The sequence below is a fragment of the Polychytrium aggregatum genome, assembly GCF_025602895.1.
Source record: "Polychytrium aggregatum strain JEL109 chromosome Unknown BJ171scaffold_21, whole genome shotgun sequence".
Lineage (NCBI taxonomy): Eukaryota > Fungi > Chytridiomycota > Chytridiomycetes > Polychytriales > Polychytrium > Polychytrium aggregatum.
The window spans coordinates 94,996-109,408 of record NW_026516223.1 but is presented as its reverse complement, the minus strand read 5'-3'; the positions used below and the strand labels follow the sequence as shown (position 1 = coordinate 109,408).

Genomic DNA, 14,413 nt, shown 5'->3' with positions numbered 1-14,413 from the left:
CCAGAGTCCCCGACTTTGCCACTATCTGCGGCTCGTCCTTTCCTGCCGGCTCGGCCTCCCTCTGGCCTGCATCGGATCCCACTCGATCTCGTCGGAATCCATGGCTGCACCACACCCGCCGCCCGAGCTCCCTCCAGGATGCCCTTCGCCTTATGGATGGCTCTCTGGGCCGGTCGAGAAGCTATTCTGTATCAGCGTCGCTGCTGTTGCCAACGAATCCCAATGCGCCGCAGCGGTGCCATTCTTCCCGGCCCTCGATGAAGACTCACTGCGTTGTCTCGACGACGGAATGGAGTCCCTGACTGAATGGTAAAGCCCCACCAGCACCATCACCGCCCAACGAGGATCGCTTTGGGAATTGGAAATGATGGATCTGGTCGATACCGCTCCGATCCAGCTGATTTGTTGTTTCCCTGGCCGTTCAGCCAGGTGCGCATCCAAGCGACTCATGCCTTTTCTATATCGACCTCTGCATCCAACTTGCACTGTGCTGGATCCACCAGCGACGAACCCAAGTGCCGGTCCCAGCTACTGCCGCTGCTGCTTGAGCGAGCGGTGTCCCTTGCCGTCGTGATGGACTCGCATACCTGGGGTCAGCGTCCTTCGGAGACCATTGGCGCTCTGCAGCAGGTCTACTGGACGCACTTTGAATGGCTCGGCCCAGAGCACGAACAGGTCGGCAACATTGAGCCATGGAGTCAGTAGCAACTGTTGGCAAGCAAGTCGGCACTGGAGTTAACCGATACGCCCACACTGCCAACACTACCAACACTGCCAACACTACCAACATTGTCTCATCTTCCCCTTTTCCCCCAGGCAATGCGATACTGCTGGGAGCGATATGCCGAGGGCAGTGTGCATCTTGCCCTGCTGGTCCTGTGCACCCGGATCGAGCGTCTGCTCGGCGATGTGAGTGAACTCACCGGAAATGGAATTCAGCGCACTGGCCCGGACGGGTATGTTGTCGAAGAGGAGGGGCATCGCTGAATCTTTGCGATTGAACGACGCAGGTCATTGCCTCAAGCAGCCCCGATGGCGTCCCGTTTCTATTGCGGGAGATTCTGCTGTCGCCAGTTCTCCAAGGAACGCTGAGCCGGCCCTTGGTGAGTCACTCGCATCTGATCCCAATGGCACTCTGGATCTTGTCGCAACGACCGGCAGTGCGTCGCCTGTCTCTCTGATCTCAGTCCTGGCTTGGCGATGATGCTTACCGTCGTGCATTGACTCACGCAACCAGCTCAACCTGCTGTATGCTCTGGTTGGCACGCCAGACGGGATGAACGTGAGGAACGTCCTGTGGCATGGATTTGTCTTGGCACCAGCAATCGACTACTCGGAACGGTGCTACTTTGTGTTGCTGTGGGTCGTGTTCTTCAAGATCATCGAGGAGTTTCGGCAGCATGGGCTCCAACTGGCTCCTCGTCCATCAGTCAGTCTCGACCGCTATTTTCCGCAGGGACAACCCGATGCCCAAGCTGGTTCTGGAGTGGAAACATCTATCGACCCACTCGAATCAACCTGTCCAGCCCCTTTTCGATTCGGTAGGCCCTGGACTGTTGCAGATGTATAGTGAAAAGCAGTCTCGTTGCGTCGACGAGGGCGAGAATCCGGGATGCTCCCGACAGCGAGTCACTCATGCCCGCAACGACTCAGTGCTCATCCCGGAGTCGGCTCGACAGCAATCTCGAAGCGCGGTTCTGCAACGCTTGCTCTGTGCCTCTGCGTTTCCTCTGGAGCATACGAAGCCGATGTGGTCCGACTCATTTTCGAGACTCGATATTGGCGACGACTTTGGCTTTCTGGTGTTGTCGCTGCCCTTGCTGGAGCAAGCGCTTCGCCGGATATACATATCTGCAAACCAGCTGTCGCCCGAACGTCTCTGCGCAACCAACGAAGGCGTCTTTTACATCCTACTGGACGATATGCTCAAGGCTCAATGCGATGGCTGTCCGAACCAGTTGATCAGTGTCGTCGGTCGGCCAACGATGGTAAGCGCAGGAGGTGTAGCAAATGGACGAGCTGGGGGCTGTCTGTCGCTTCCAGGCATCATGGCCACAGAAGCCGATGTTCTCTGTCAGCGCTGGATCACCAACGCATCGGCTGCACTGCTCCTCCAGGGTCTCCTAAGGGACTTGTTTTCATGGCCCGATGGACCACGGATCCGCGACCGACTTTCCCACGGCGAAGCCGCAACATCGGCACAGCTGGCGAAGATCTGTGTGGCATTCGAGACAGCGCTTGCGCTGCTGCTCTTGAAGTCGACCGACCCAGACCATCCAGCACAGCAATGCATCTTCAACAGCATCCCCATCACAGCCCTCGAGTCGGTTGAGGACCGATATTGCCCGCAGTATCACCCGCTGGCAAAGCTCCAAGCCCGTGTCGAGCACGGCCTCCGGCTGGTGCGGAGGTGTATCGTTCTTGGCCACGAAGTGCTGGGCCTGATTCGCAACGAGAAGGCCAAGGAGTATGGCGACGAAACCCTGGAAGTCGATCGTGGGTTTTATCGACCTAGCCCTGAAGCCAGTGATGCAGCCGCAGTGATCGAGTGCTTCTCTCGGCTTGGCTTGGATGATACCATTTTGACGCAAATCGAGCAGCTCGCGGTCCACGACAGCGCTTCTTTCCAGCCAGGTGATCTCACCGCCATCGCCAAGTCCGTCGGCGGAACTCCGAGTCCGGACTACGAAAGCGAGCCGGTGCCGTTTGTCGGCCAGCTCGCCCAAGCCGCAGACAAGATCCAGAACATCCTTGCCAGTATCTACCGCAAAGGCAGTGAGCTGCAGAATTACTGCCATGCCGGACAGCTGGATGTGGCGCGGCGACGGCGGTCTGTCTTTGAGCAGTATCCGAACCAGACCCGGCCGATCCTGTGGATTGCGGTGCTCGTGCTGGCGATGGTCAAGCGCATGGCACAATGGAGCCCCTGGCAAGGGCCACCAGCCACGGCTCCCACAGCACATTTGGACCATGACGGGATGGCGGCCAATACCATCCATACGCCCACACCCAAGCACGCAGCAAAAATGACCCGCAAGCTCGTCGTGCTTGCTGATCGAATCCTGCCGCTGGTCGAGGAGAGGCGGTATGTCGAGGTGCCAGGACTGTTCACGGCGTTTGCCGCGGACTGGGGCCGTGCGAACGCAACTCATCCACCCGCGAGGCCACGGCAGTGAAGCCCCGATTGGATATGGATCCTCGGGCAGCTTACGAGGATCGTTCTGGCCATGACGACCGAGGAGGCGAGCCCCGCATTTGCCCCGTGCGCTGAATAGCCACTTGAATACAGCCCGCTCGGGCCGTCGATGCACTCCGAGGCATCCGTTCTCTCGATTGCATCGGGTGGCGCTGCCAGGCTGTCGCACACGATGCCCGAAATGGACAAATTGATCCAGCCAGCGAGGACAGCCGAGAAGGGAGGCGAGAGGGCAACTGAGAGGGCAACCGAGAAGGCCGCCGAGACGCGGCAGGCGAGAGCGGCGAGCGAGGACGCTGCGGCTTGGTGCCGCCACAGCACAAATCGGGGCAAATGGGTGCCGCTTTTGGCTGGTGCGCAGCCGGACAGGCAGCTTGCCGCGCACACAAACTGTGCGGCTCGCCCTCGCCGCTGCTCTCGCTGCTGCTCTCGCCCTCGTGCTCGCCTCGCCCGTCCTCGCTCCTGCAGCGACATGGGCGGCCCCGTTTTTTTCAGGACAGGACAGGAATAAATCTGCTTCGGCTCGCCTTTGGCTGTCGTCTGCTCATTCTGCCTGTCGGGTCTGCCCTTTGCCGGTTGCGCTGCCTCGAATTCCGTCCTGTCCCCTTTCTATCGACAGGTATGTCCGATCGGATCGCCTCGGCAAGTCGGCGTTGCCGTCTGCTCAGGCCTCTTGCGGACACATGGCCGGCCTCGCCTCTGGTTTTTGGCGGGATTCCGGCTCACGAGATTCCCGGTTGTGCCAGGATCTCGCACTCTCGACCCGGTTGTGTCCTTCGCATACCCACCCCTTAATCTCGGTCCTAGGCCCTCTCCTCTCTCTGCTGATGGGATGCGCTGTGCAGCCGGCACGCTTGCAGTCGCCTCGAGCTGGTGCATATCGAGCAAGAGCGACGGCCATGTCACCGCCGGCTCTGGTGTGGTGGTGGTGGTGGTGGTGGCAGTGGTCCTCGAGAGGACATGGCCGCGATTCAGCGGCGCCAGGACAGCCTCTGGGCACCCACCCATCGACCCGGCCAGGTCCATGCGTCTTGCCTGAACCCCCACTTTGGCTAACCTGCTTTATCCTGTGTTTCCGCACTCCACGATCATCTCGCGGCTGGCTCCGTATCTCTAGAATTCCTCATGATGGCCACGACTCCTTTCTCCGAGTTGCTCTCAAACTCGTTTTCGGCCGGTACGTCCCTGTCCATCCGAGCGCACCTCAGTGAACAAATGACCTTCGTTCCCGGAAATGGGTGCCGCTGCCAAGCTTGGGTCGAATGGCTGGGCACGGACGCTTTATTGCGCCTGACACTCTCCGCCTTCATCTCCAGATGCGAATCTGCGTGTTTCGGCAACCGCTGCCCTGGAGGCTGCCTCAAGGGACTCCTATGTACGTCTCCCTGCCTCTAACTTTACTCAGTGGTTTGCATTTGCTGTCGTTTCTCTCGATCGAGCAACTTGTTCCTGTTTCGGTACCAGTGAGCGCCTCCAGCCATACCCTCACTGGCGCTTCTCGATCGCTGCGGGGCTGTCCGCCAGCTGTATTTATCGGACGCCCGCAGTGCACTGACAACTGACAACTGACAACTGACATCCCTCCTTACACCTGCCCACAGCCCCAGTACATGGGTGCCCTGGTCCAAGAACTCTCGAGTGAACAAACCGATGTTACTATCCGTACCGCTGCCGGTATTGCCCTAAAGAACCAATTTACTGCCAAGGCAAGTCCTCCCCATCCTCGTCGCAGCGCTTCTTCTCCTGCTGTGTTAGATCGCCCTCTGCTATTGCATAAGCAGCACTCGCTCACCTTTGTCACGAATCCCTCCAGGATGCTCGCACCTACGATCAGCTCGTCGCCAAATGGACCAGCCTGGATGCCACCCTGCAGGGTCAAATCAAGCACATTGTAAGCAAGCCGGCCTCCGATCAACAGCATTTCGCCCTGTCTCGCTTTGAACTGCCGCTAACATCACCTGACCCTGTCTCGTCGCCTCCAGCTGCTCGTCACTCTGGGCTCGCCCGAGCGCCGTGCTGGTCACACATCCGCCCAAGTCATTGCTGCCATCGCCAACATCGATCTCCCCCGGGGACAGTGGTCCGACTTGATCAACAACCTCCTCTCCTTTGTTGCCACCGCCGGTGCTGACACCAACAAGAAGATCTCGTCGCTGGAGGCCATTGGTTTCGTGTGTGAGACGATCGTAAGTGCCATGCCCTCCCCTCCCCTCCCATTCCATTCCATTCCATTCCATTCATCGCTATCCTTCGCAATATGCTTGCTCCGACTCGTCTCGGTCGACTTCCTCTCGTGCATTCCCTCGCATCGCTGACATCCATCCCTCCCGCACTCTATTGGATCAGAACCCCGATGTCCTGCAAAGCCAGTCCAACGCCATTCTCACGGCCATCGCCCAAGGCGCGCACAAGAACGAGCCCAAGTATGTACAGCGAAGCATGCATCCAAGCGTGTCCCTATTGAGCATGCATTCGTGCTGCTGGCCAAAGTCATCTAACTCTATCCACCTCTCGGCCCTTTCCAGCGAGGATGTTCGTCTGGCTGCCATGAACGCCCTGCTAAACGCTCTCGACTTTGTCCGCGAGAACTTTGAGAAGGAGGTACGTCGAGCCGTCTAGACTCAGAAACTTGCCTTTGTGGATCGCATGGGACTGCCCCAGCCACCGATGCTGATCCAGACGATCCTCTATCGCAGTCCGAGCGAAACTACTTGATGCAGATCGTGTGCGAGTCGACACAGAGCACATACGACAAGGTCCAGGTCGTGGCTTTTGAGTGCTTGGTCAAGATCGTCAACACCTACTACGACAAGATGCAGCTGTATATGCAGCAGGCTCTCATTGGAGTGAGTAGCCCCCCACACCTCCGATGGTTGCACTTTAAATCTCACGTTAGCCTCTGTAACGGCGCAAGCCCATACGTCCAACTAACGCGGCCGCATCAAACGTCTGACCCATCAACAGCTGACGCTCAATGGAATGAAGCACGAGAACGAGAATATTGCCCTGCAGGCCATCGAGTTCTGGTCATCGGTCTGTGAAGTCGAGTGGAGCATCATGTACGAAAACGACTTGGACTACGAGGACCCGAGCGACGAAATCAAGCGCCACAACTTTGGCTTTGGTGCCCAGGCCACCCCCCAGCTCGTCCCCATCCTGCTGTTTTTGATGACCAAGAAGGACGAAGACGATGATGAAGACGAGTGGAACGTCAGCATGGCTGCCTCCACCTGTCTGTCTCAGCTGGCCCTGAACGCCGGCGACCTCATTGTCTCGCCCGTCATTCCCTTCGTCGAGGCACACATCACCAGCAACGATTGGTGCTACCGGGACGCCGCTGTCATGGCCTTTGGTAAATTTTTGATCTGCATTGCGGTTCGCCTACACACCACCCTCTTGAGCACTTTCTGACGCCTTCTTGCGATGTTTTCCGATTTGCTGTCACCCCTCCAGGCTCGATCGTCGACGGTCCTCGCCCCGAGATGATCAGCCCTCTCGCCCTCTCGGCCCTTCCCATCCTGATCCGCCTCGTCAAGGAAGACCCCTCCGTGCAAGTCCGTGACTCTGCTGGCTGGGCTCTCGGCCGCATCCTCGAGGCTCTCAGCGATAGCATTTCCGCGAACCCCGCCAACATCCAACAGATCGCCGAGTCTCTCATGGTTGGCCTCAACTCGAACGAGAGCCGTGTCTCTGCCAGCTGTGCCTGGTCCCTGATCATGCTTGCCGAGACCAACCAGCGATCCCCTGAGGACCCCACATATGTCCTCTCTTCCTTCTTCGAGCCGCTGATCAACGGCCTTGTTGCCGTTGGCGAGAGGTATGTGTTGTGGGAGAATGCGCCGTCAAGACGCTCGAGTGAAGGCACTTTGACCATGGCCAATAGCAAATGCAAATGAAAGGCGCCAGAAACTGTGCACCTGGATTGCGCTTGGGAACTTTGCTTGTCAAAGCTCAGATCCAGTCCTGCACCTCGCCGCCCCTCATCGATCCGCAACTTACCTGCCCTTGTTTGGAATGCTACCAGACCCGGCGTCGACAGCAATCTCCGTGCCTCTGTCTACGAGGCCCTCAGCAACTTTGTCGAGCACTGCCCTGCCGACTGCGAGGAGTCTGTCAAGAACCTCACCACCGGCATCCTTGGCCGCCTGCAGATCACCCTCGGCATGCAAACCTCCAACGATGCCAACGCCCTGCAGCCCCACGAGATGCAATCGCACCTCTGCAACACCCTGACGGTATGCGTTGATACTGCTCCTGTAGCCGGCAACCCGCGCAGGCTAGAGACCACCTCTAGACCGGGCATCGCAAGACGCACTAACAGCGTCTGTCTTGCTCGCTCGCTTTGTAGGCCTGCGTTCGCCGTCTGGGCAATGGCGTCCGCCCCATCGCCGACTCGATCATGCAGCTCATGCTCCAGATCGGAAGCCAGACCAAGATCTCCTCTGTCATCGAGGACATCTTCTTTACTGCTGGAGCCGTCAGCGTTGGTATGTGACGGCACTGTTGCTCGATGCCGAGCTGTTCAGTGATCCTTCGCCCCTTGACTTATTCAGCATACGTCTCCCCCAGCGATTGAGGCGGATTTCATTCGCTACATGGACCACCTGACTCCCCTCATCCTTAGCGCCCTCTCAAACGTCGAGGACGTCTCTGTAAGTTGGCCCTCAAAGCAAACTGCCCTGTTCAGGCAATGCATCCACATCGCGACATCCCCAGGCACTCATACCGACTTTCCCTCTGTACCAGGTCTGCCGATTTGCCATCGGCTTGATCGGTGATGCTGCCCGTGCTCTGGGCCAGCAGCTTACTCCCTACGTCGCCGCCATCATGACCGCCCTGCTGAGTGCTCTGCAGGTATGTCATCCGGTCACTGCATATCACCTTGGGCTATGCCGTGCACTGCTCCAATCATTTTTCAGCCGCGCTTACCCGATCTGGATGTTCACCGAGCCATGTAGCTGACTTGTCTTGACTTCCTGCGCTTGTCTGCGCCAGAACGATCATCTCGACCGCGATATCAAACCCGAGATCCTCTCGCTCTTTGGCGATCTGGCTATGGAAGTTCCTCTCGCTGTTGAGCCTTACTTGTCGCATATTCTCCAGTTCCTGTCGCTTGCCTACCAGAGCTGTATCCACATTGATGGCGTAAGTTGTTGGATGCATTGGAAGCACATGTGCTGCCACAGTATATCCAAGAATCGCCCTGGCTCACCCGCCCATCTCCTGCCGCTTTCCCGTGTAGAACGATTACGACTACCTTGCTGGCCTCCGCAACAGCATCCTGGAAAGCTTCACCGGCATTCTGCATGGCCTCAAGGCCACCGACAAGGCTGCCCTCATGCTCCCTCAGATGCCTCAGCTCTTTGCCTTTGTCCAGAGCATCTACGAAGATCCCTCGCGCGGTGTTGATGTCACCAAGACCATCATTGGCTTCCTTGGGTAAGTAGCCGTCGGTCCCGGCGGAATCCTGTTGTCAACAGAATCGCGCTGCGCCTGGTCGATTCTGCTGTGCGCTGCTTCATTGTGCTGACCAGGCTTTCATCGTTCACAGTGACATTGCCTCGGCCTATCCCGGCAAGGAGTGTGCTGCGCTCTTCCAGCAGCACCATACTTGGATCGATAGCCTCCTGAGACTGTCCAAGGCCGAAAAGGGCATCCAGGGCATGAGAGAGGTTGTCCGATACACCAAGGAAGCTCTCAGGAGCGCCCAGTGAAGGACAATTGCTCGGTTGCTATCTCAAACTTGCGCATGTACCACTTTGCTTTCCCCTATTCCCACTCCACTCCACTCCACCACCCCAGTCCCCCTCGCACTTGACTTGCCCACTCCCCCCCCCTTTCTGCGATGAATTTCTATTGTTGATCACATCATTCTCGTTGGTAGAATACACACCACCCCCCATTCCTAATGCCCTCGCCCGAGTACACCAAAGTATACTGAATCGTCGTGCGTCGCTGACTCCCAATGTACACGATGGATGCTGTTTGTGCTGTCGTCTGCCATCCAGCTGCCAATCGGACTTGCGATCGGGCTGCTCGCGGGTCCCCAGGACGGGCCACGGGCCACGGACCGATCAGCCGCTTCCTACCGCTGTCCATGTTCGCCCCCCAAGTTGCTTGCTCTTCATCTCCTCCCACGCTCATGACCTCCTCAATGGCAACCGCGGCTCTCGAACCGGCCTCAAAGCCCTGCAAGGGCAAAACCGCCAAAGTGTTTCAGCTTATTACCCCAGCCGCCAACCGATTTCTCCAGCAGAAATGGGTATGGGCGGCCACCGCTCTCGCGAGCCTCATAAGCAAATCTTCAGCTTTGGCGCGAAGTGATCTGCGACAATGGCGATGGTGGTGGTGGTTGTGGCGATAGTATAAAAGAATGTCGCTCACATCACCTGCCTTGTCGTGCACTTCCCTTTCACTCCGGCGCGAATGGATGCGGACATTTGCGGCCTGCGGACTCGACAATGACCTCACGACATATGCCCAGGATATGGCCAGGTAGTCGCTCTGTGCTCGCTGCAATCGTTGCCAGATGCATCCACGGTTCCCAATGTACCGTATGGGTTGATCTCACCCTCCTCCACTCACCTCCCCCTCTCCAGGCACCAGAGACACTTGGACCGGTTGAATGAAATCAAGCCGGCCATCGGTAAATGACCATGCATCTCCATCAGACACAATAGTCTCGATCGGCCCCAAGGTCGTCGACGCGCAGCGGCTCACGCCTGGCTGTTGTTCAAACCGGTCTTCACCACTCGTTGCCCATCACTTGCCTCAGATAACAAAACGCCAGCCGAATTTCGCGAACAAAAGAAAAAGGATGCCAAGCGCATGCAGCGTGAAGCCGGTAAGCAGACCAAAGTATGGAGTCTTGAATCTGCGCCCGAGATCCGGCCGGGGTATTGGCAGATCCCACACCACATCCCAGAACCCAGAGCCCAGAACCCGCGTCCCATTCCAACACAGCCGATTCGTCGACACAGAGCGAGCGGCCGAGATCCATCAAGGAAACATCAAAATCCTGAAAAAAATTTCCAACATGGTCCAGAAACAGCACGAGGAATGGAAGGGCATGAGGACCCTGCCACAGGAAATCAATCCGTTCGAACACATTCGCCAGAAGCAGCTCAAGAAAATCAAAGAGGAAAATATTGTGAGTCGCATAGCCGACCGACAGGCTGAGACCACTCTGGCTTTCCTTCTCCCCCCCCCATCGCACCGTTTACCCCGCTGGCTGCACTAACGCCTTGCGCACGACCCGCTATCGGTATATTCTGCATCCGTCCTCCATCTATAGCGGCATCTTGAAAAGATCGAAGTGTTCTCGTCCCAGTCCAACTACTCCAAGGAAAAGTTCGACAGCGACTGGAGCGAGACCGAGCGTCATCTTGAGCGCATCTCGCTCTATCCGATCGTGCTGAGCATCCCGCACTCCAGGTCCACTGCAACCTCAAAGTACACGACTCCTCAATCGAGCCGGCCCAACTCTGGGCGACAACGAGACTCAGAGTCAAGTCTGATGCTTTCCATGGGAGAGCACAGCGATGGCTATGGCGATGATGGAGGCCGCTCTTCCGACCGCAAGGAGAGCGACTGGTCATGCTCATCACATGCAGCCGAGATCCACGATGCCGACGAATCTTTGGCGAGCATGTCCATCGTCTCTGAGACAAACCTTCGGCCCGAATCCCCCGCACTCATCTCCATCATCGTTGAGCAGGAATAGTGCCATGTTCTTGTGCATACGTATCATCCCTTGCCGCTCTGTCTCAACAGATTTGGTCATCGTGGACAGTCTGTTGTCATCGATGGATATATTTGCGACAGTGTCTCCTCGTACCCTCCCCACCCCAGAGTGTGCTCTGGCTCATAATACGGTCGATATAGATCCCGATGAATGCTTGCTTGCTCGTCCGCAAGCCATCGGCTCTTGTGCTTGCATCTCGATTGGCTCTATGCTTCACCTTGGGCGTCGTGGATTCCAGGCAAAACAATTGGGGGGTATGCTGCGGATAGGATGACAGCGTCAGCGGCGTCCGGTAACGGGCTGGGGTGTCAGGACCCTTCAAGCCGCTTCAAAGTGCATAATCGATTAGCCACCTCAGCCCAAGGCTCGTGCAGCCCGTACCTGTCTGCCTTTGCCCCTCCGATGGATGGTGCGGCGCTGTGTCGGCGGAGGCCTCCTCGACGGTCGCGGACTCTGAATGGTGGTTGAACAGTTTCCTCTTGTTGACTGTCCCATTTGACGGAATAATGACGTTGATCAGTCGGGTGGCCTTGTGTCCCGGCAAATTGTATCGGTACGGCCCGAGCACCGACGGAGCGTGTGGTATCTTGATATCGGGTACATAGCCGCTCTCGGTGTCGTCTGCCTCAAATGTCTTGTAGTCTTCGTGATACCTCTCTGACGACAAATTGAGCTTTGGGATTTCGTCCGTCTTGAGGGCAGGGAAGTGGTTGAGATCGACCGAGTTTTCGACCACTTCGAGCTGTCGCCGTTTGACATGCGAGAGATGCGCCCCGGGCTGGTAGTCTTCGACATAGACATTGGTTGTTTTAAAAATATGCCGCGCGCTTTCTCGTCGCTTGAGCTCCTGCTCTTGAAGCTCTTGCTCCCACCGGAGCTCCTGGGCATTCTCAGGCTTATGCTCGGCTCCACTTTCGCTCGCCTGCCTGGTGGAGGCCCGACTCCGGATGCTCCGTTTTCGGCGTCCCTCGGTAGTCTTGAGATACTTGCGCAGAAAGATGTATCTGCTCTGCGACTCGGCATAGGCCTCGGCCAAAGCCACACAGATGTACTTGAACAGGAACGACAGACGGCGAGGTCCGCACCGGAACGGACCCAGGGCGGACTGCTTGTCCAGAAGCATCTTGACGTGGCTGTGCTGCTCGACCACACGCCGCTGCTCCAGTGTCTCGCGGATGAGTAGCCCGGCTGCCTCGGCCCGGGTCGAGTAGTAAATCTCCGAGAGGGCCGAGACAGCCCCAGCACGGACTTTCCATGCCTCGGGATGTGTGCCATTGGCGGTGCTGGCGATGCCGGCTTGGTCGCCATAGGAGCAGTAGACCATCAACCCTTCTTCGAGGGCAATGCGACGAATCGTCGATGTCTCTGCAGAAAGCGATAGAACGCCAAGCGATAGCATCGCAAGATAGAGCCAGCTCCAGTGGTAGCGGTCCATCCGTGACAGGACCCGGAGAAACAACCGACTGGCTTTTTCATTGTAAAGCGAGGCAGATGCCAGAAGCTTGATGAACTTTCTTCCAATGTGCCTGGAGAACGTAGTGAGAGTCAGCTTTGCTCGATTTCTCCATTTTCTGGATATCAACCGATTGCCATGCGCACTGGTCCCATCAGCAGACTACGGCAGTTCACAGATGTTTGCAACAGCCATCGTTGTGCGTGCTGTGCTATGAAGTAGAGATGGAGCTCACCATTCTCGCTTCTCGTGCAGATCCTCCAAAATGCCGCAGAACGGCTCGGTCATGTCGTCAATGTCATTTGGCGGAGTCATGCGCAGGATTCGAGCGAGGAGCGAGAGGGCGATGGGCCCAGCCATCACCTCCTCGTCCTCGGTCTTGGAAAGGAGAAGCCAGTCTATCTATAAGTGAGTGCAAGCAAAGTGTCAGGGCCTTGCAGCTGAGCCTGCGAGAAACGACCTGGTAGGCGGGATCTTGCAGGTGGCCCTCGCAGGTGGGCATTCGAAATTGCCGGGCCATACATGAACCAATGCATCGGACTTGATTTCCCACGGCCACGATTCGGCCGTCAAACACCGGTGCATTCTCAGAAGCTGCATGCACATAGAGATGCCCCTCCAAAGCCCATGGCAGTGCACCAACCGTCTCGTTCACACAAGTGATGCTGTAGCTGATGTGGGGATCGTCTGTTTGCAAATCTGGGGTTGCTTCTAGGATCTGCTTGAATGCCACCTGGATGGTGTGCGGGATGGCAAACTGCTTGGCTTCGACACTGTACTCCAGCCGCTGCAGTGTGTGTGAGAGACACTGGCATTGGATGGCCGGTGCATCAAATCAGCTAGTGCGCACGCTGGGCCAGATGGCTTCTGCTCAGCAGGCTCTGTGTCGACTTGCGAACCATGAGCCTCCGCAATAGGCCTCGCACCGCCCTGCTATTGGCAAACTAGCTTGACCCTTCGCCCAGTCTACACTTACGAGTAGAAATAGCTCGAGGTATTGATCCACTTTCACAAACACATTTGCCGTCGTATCTTCCAGCAGCGTATCTGACAGAGAACCGCGCATGGCTTCTTTTCTGTTGCTTCGGATGATGCGCCGACACTGTTCGTCGATCAGATCGCCAATCTCCTTGACAAGCAGCAACAGCGATGTCGCCTCGGCATTGTCGGTGGCCAGCTCGTTCGTGTCCAGGGCCTCGATGAGAAGCTCAAACGCCTTGTCCTGGATGACCTTGGAGTGGATTTGGGTCATGGTCAGGACTGACCGGCGGCAGATGCTCGAAAACCGCTGGGCATGCGGCGACCGAGTCGGTTTGGCCTCGATTTCCACTGTCCCACGCCGTTCCTTCTTGCTCTGGTCCAGCCGGCGGACCCGCTCGATTGTCTCACGCTCGCGCAAGCTTCGTCCGGTCTCGGTGATGAGTTGGTGCTGAAGTTTCTGACTTTTTCCGCCGCGACCGGCCATCTCGAGATACAGCGGAACAGCAATGTCGATGGTGTCGGTGTCCTCCCGCTTGCGCAGCGGATCGGCAATCTGGCTCGCCAGGACCATGTGCTCCAGGCGCTTCAGGACATCAAGGGCCTCGATTTCCAGCTTCTTCCGGGGCTCGCCTGTAGCCGAGTTGCACTTTTGCACAAAGTCTGCGACGGTGCCCGGGACACTCAGGCGGACAGCCGAGCGCTTGGGCTCGAGCCGCCGGTGCCCGCGGGGGGTTTGCACGGAGGGCTGGACATCCTGTGGAAGCTCATGGTAGTCGTTGTGGGTCAGGCAGCTGTTCTTGACCTCCTGCTGGACACCAGCGCTGGCCGGTGGGATCTCGCCGATCGATCGTCTGCCTCGCTTGGGAGCTGTGCTGACGCCGATGGAGCCCCGGCCAGGCTGACTGCAGCCCGGCCGCTGAGCCTGCGAAAGCGCAGGTTGCATGACCCATGCATGCTGAACGAGGACGGTAACATAGCCCATGGAATTGCTGTGACCGCTGCTCACGACAAGCGACCCAAAGGCCAGCAAGAGCCGCCG

General features: G+C 57.6%; 4 protein-coding genes across 4 annotated transcripts; 3 read left to right on the top strand and 1 right to left on the bottom strand.

Annotated features, from left to right (window-relative positions):
• Positions 1-71: 71 nt before the first annotated feature.
• Positions 72-3,383, top strand: BJ171DRAFT_507123 (uncharacterized protein). Its single transcript, XM_053111185.1, has 7 exons — positions 72-309; positions 504-675; positions 817-909; positions 1,011-1,103; positions 1,238-1,541; positions 1,654-1,988; positions 2,118-3,383. Exons 1-7 carry the CDS (start codon positions 101-103, stop codon positions 3,174-3,176), a joined length of 2,265 nt encoding a protein of 754 aa, XP_052966030.1. The 5' UTR covers positions 72-100; the 3' UTR covers positions 3,177-3,383.
• A 343-nt stretch (positions 3,384-3,726) lies between these two features.
• BJ171DRAFT_507120 (karyopherin Kap95) lies at positions 3,727-9,154 on the top strand. The gene is made up of 19 exons (XM_053111184.1): positions 3,727-3,815; positions 4,004-4,069; positions 4,314-4,373; positions 4,513-4,571; positions 4,798-4,902; positions 5,010-5,087; positions 5,179-5,382; positions 5,543-5,619; positions 5,722-5,797; positions 5,893-6,042; positions 6,161-6,548; positions 6,650-7,013; positions 7,221-7,431; positions 7,545-7,683; positions 7,766-7,848; positions 7,943-8,050; positions 8,192-8,341; positions 8,439-8,635; positions 8,748-9,154. The coding sequence occupies exons 2-19, from the start codon at positions 4,024-4,026 to the stop codon at positions 8,908-8,910; spliced, it is 2,658 nt and encodes an 885-aa protein (XP_052966029.1). The 5' UTR covers positions 3,727-3,815; positions 4,004-4,023; the 3' UTR covers positions 8,911-9,154.
• Positions 9,155-9,338: 184 nt separating this feature from the next.
• BJ171DRAFT_599499 (uncharacterized protein) lies at positions 9,339-10,923 on the top strand (the record flags this gene model as incomplete). Its single annotated transcript, XM_053114938.1, has 6 exons — positions 9,339-9,458; positions 9,681-9,691; positions 9,796-9,842; positions 9,972-10,040; positions 10,177-10,346; positions 10,491-10,923. The coding sequence occupies 6 exons, from the start codon at positions 9,339-9,341 to the stop codon at positions 10,917-10,919; spliced, it is 846 nt and encodes a 281-aa protein (XP_052966028.1). The 3' UTR covers positions 10,920-10,923.
• Positions 10,924-11,058: 135 nt separating this feature from the next.
• Positions 11,059-14,356, bottom strand: BJ171DRAFT_599498 (uncharacterized protein; the record flags this gene model as incomplete). Its single annotated transcript, XM_053114937.1, has 5 exons — positions 11,059-11,199; positions 11,322-12,466; positions 12,629-12,795; positions 13,037-13,201; positions 13,370-14,356. The coding sequence occupies 5 exons, from the start codon at positions 14,354-14,356 to the stop codon at positions 11,147-11,149; spliced, it is 2,517 nt and encodes an 838-aa protein (XP_052966027.1). The 3' UTR covers positions 11,059-11,146.
• Positions 14,357-14,413: the final 57 nt, after the last annotated feature.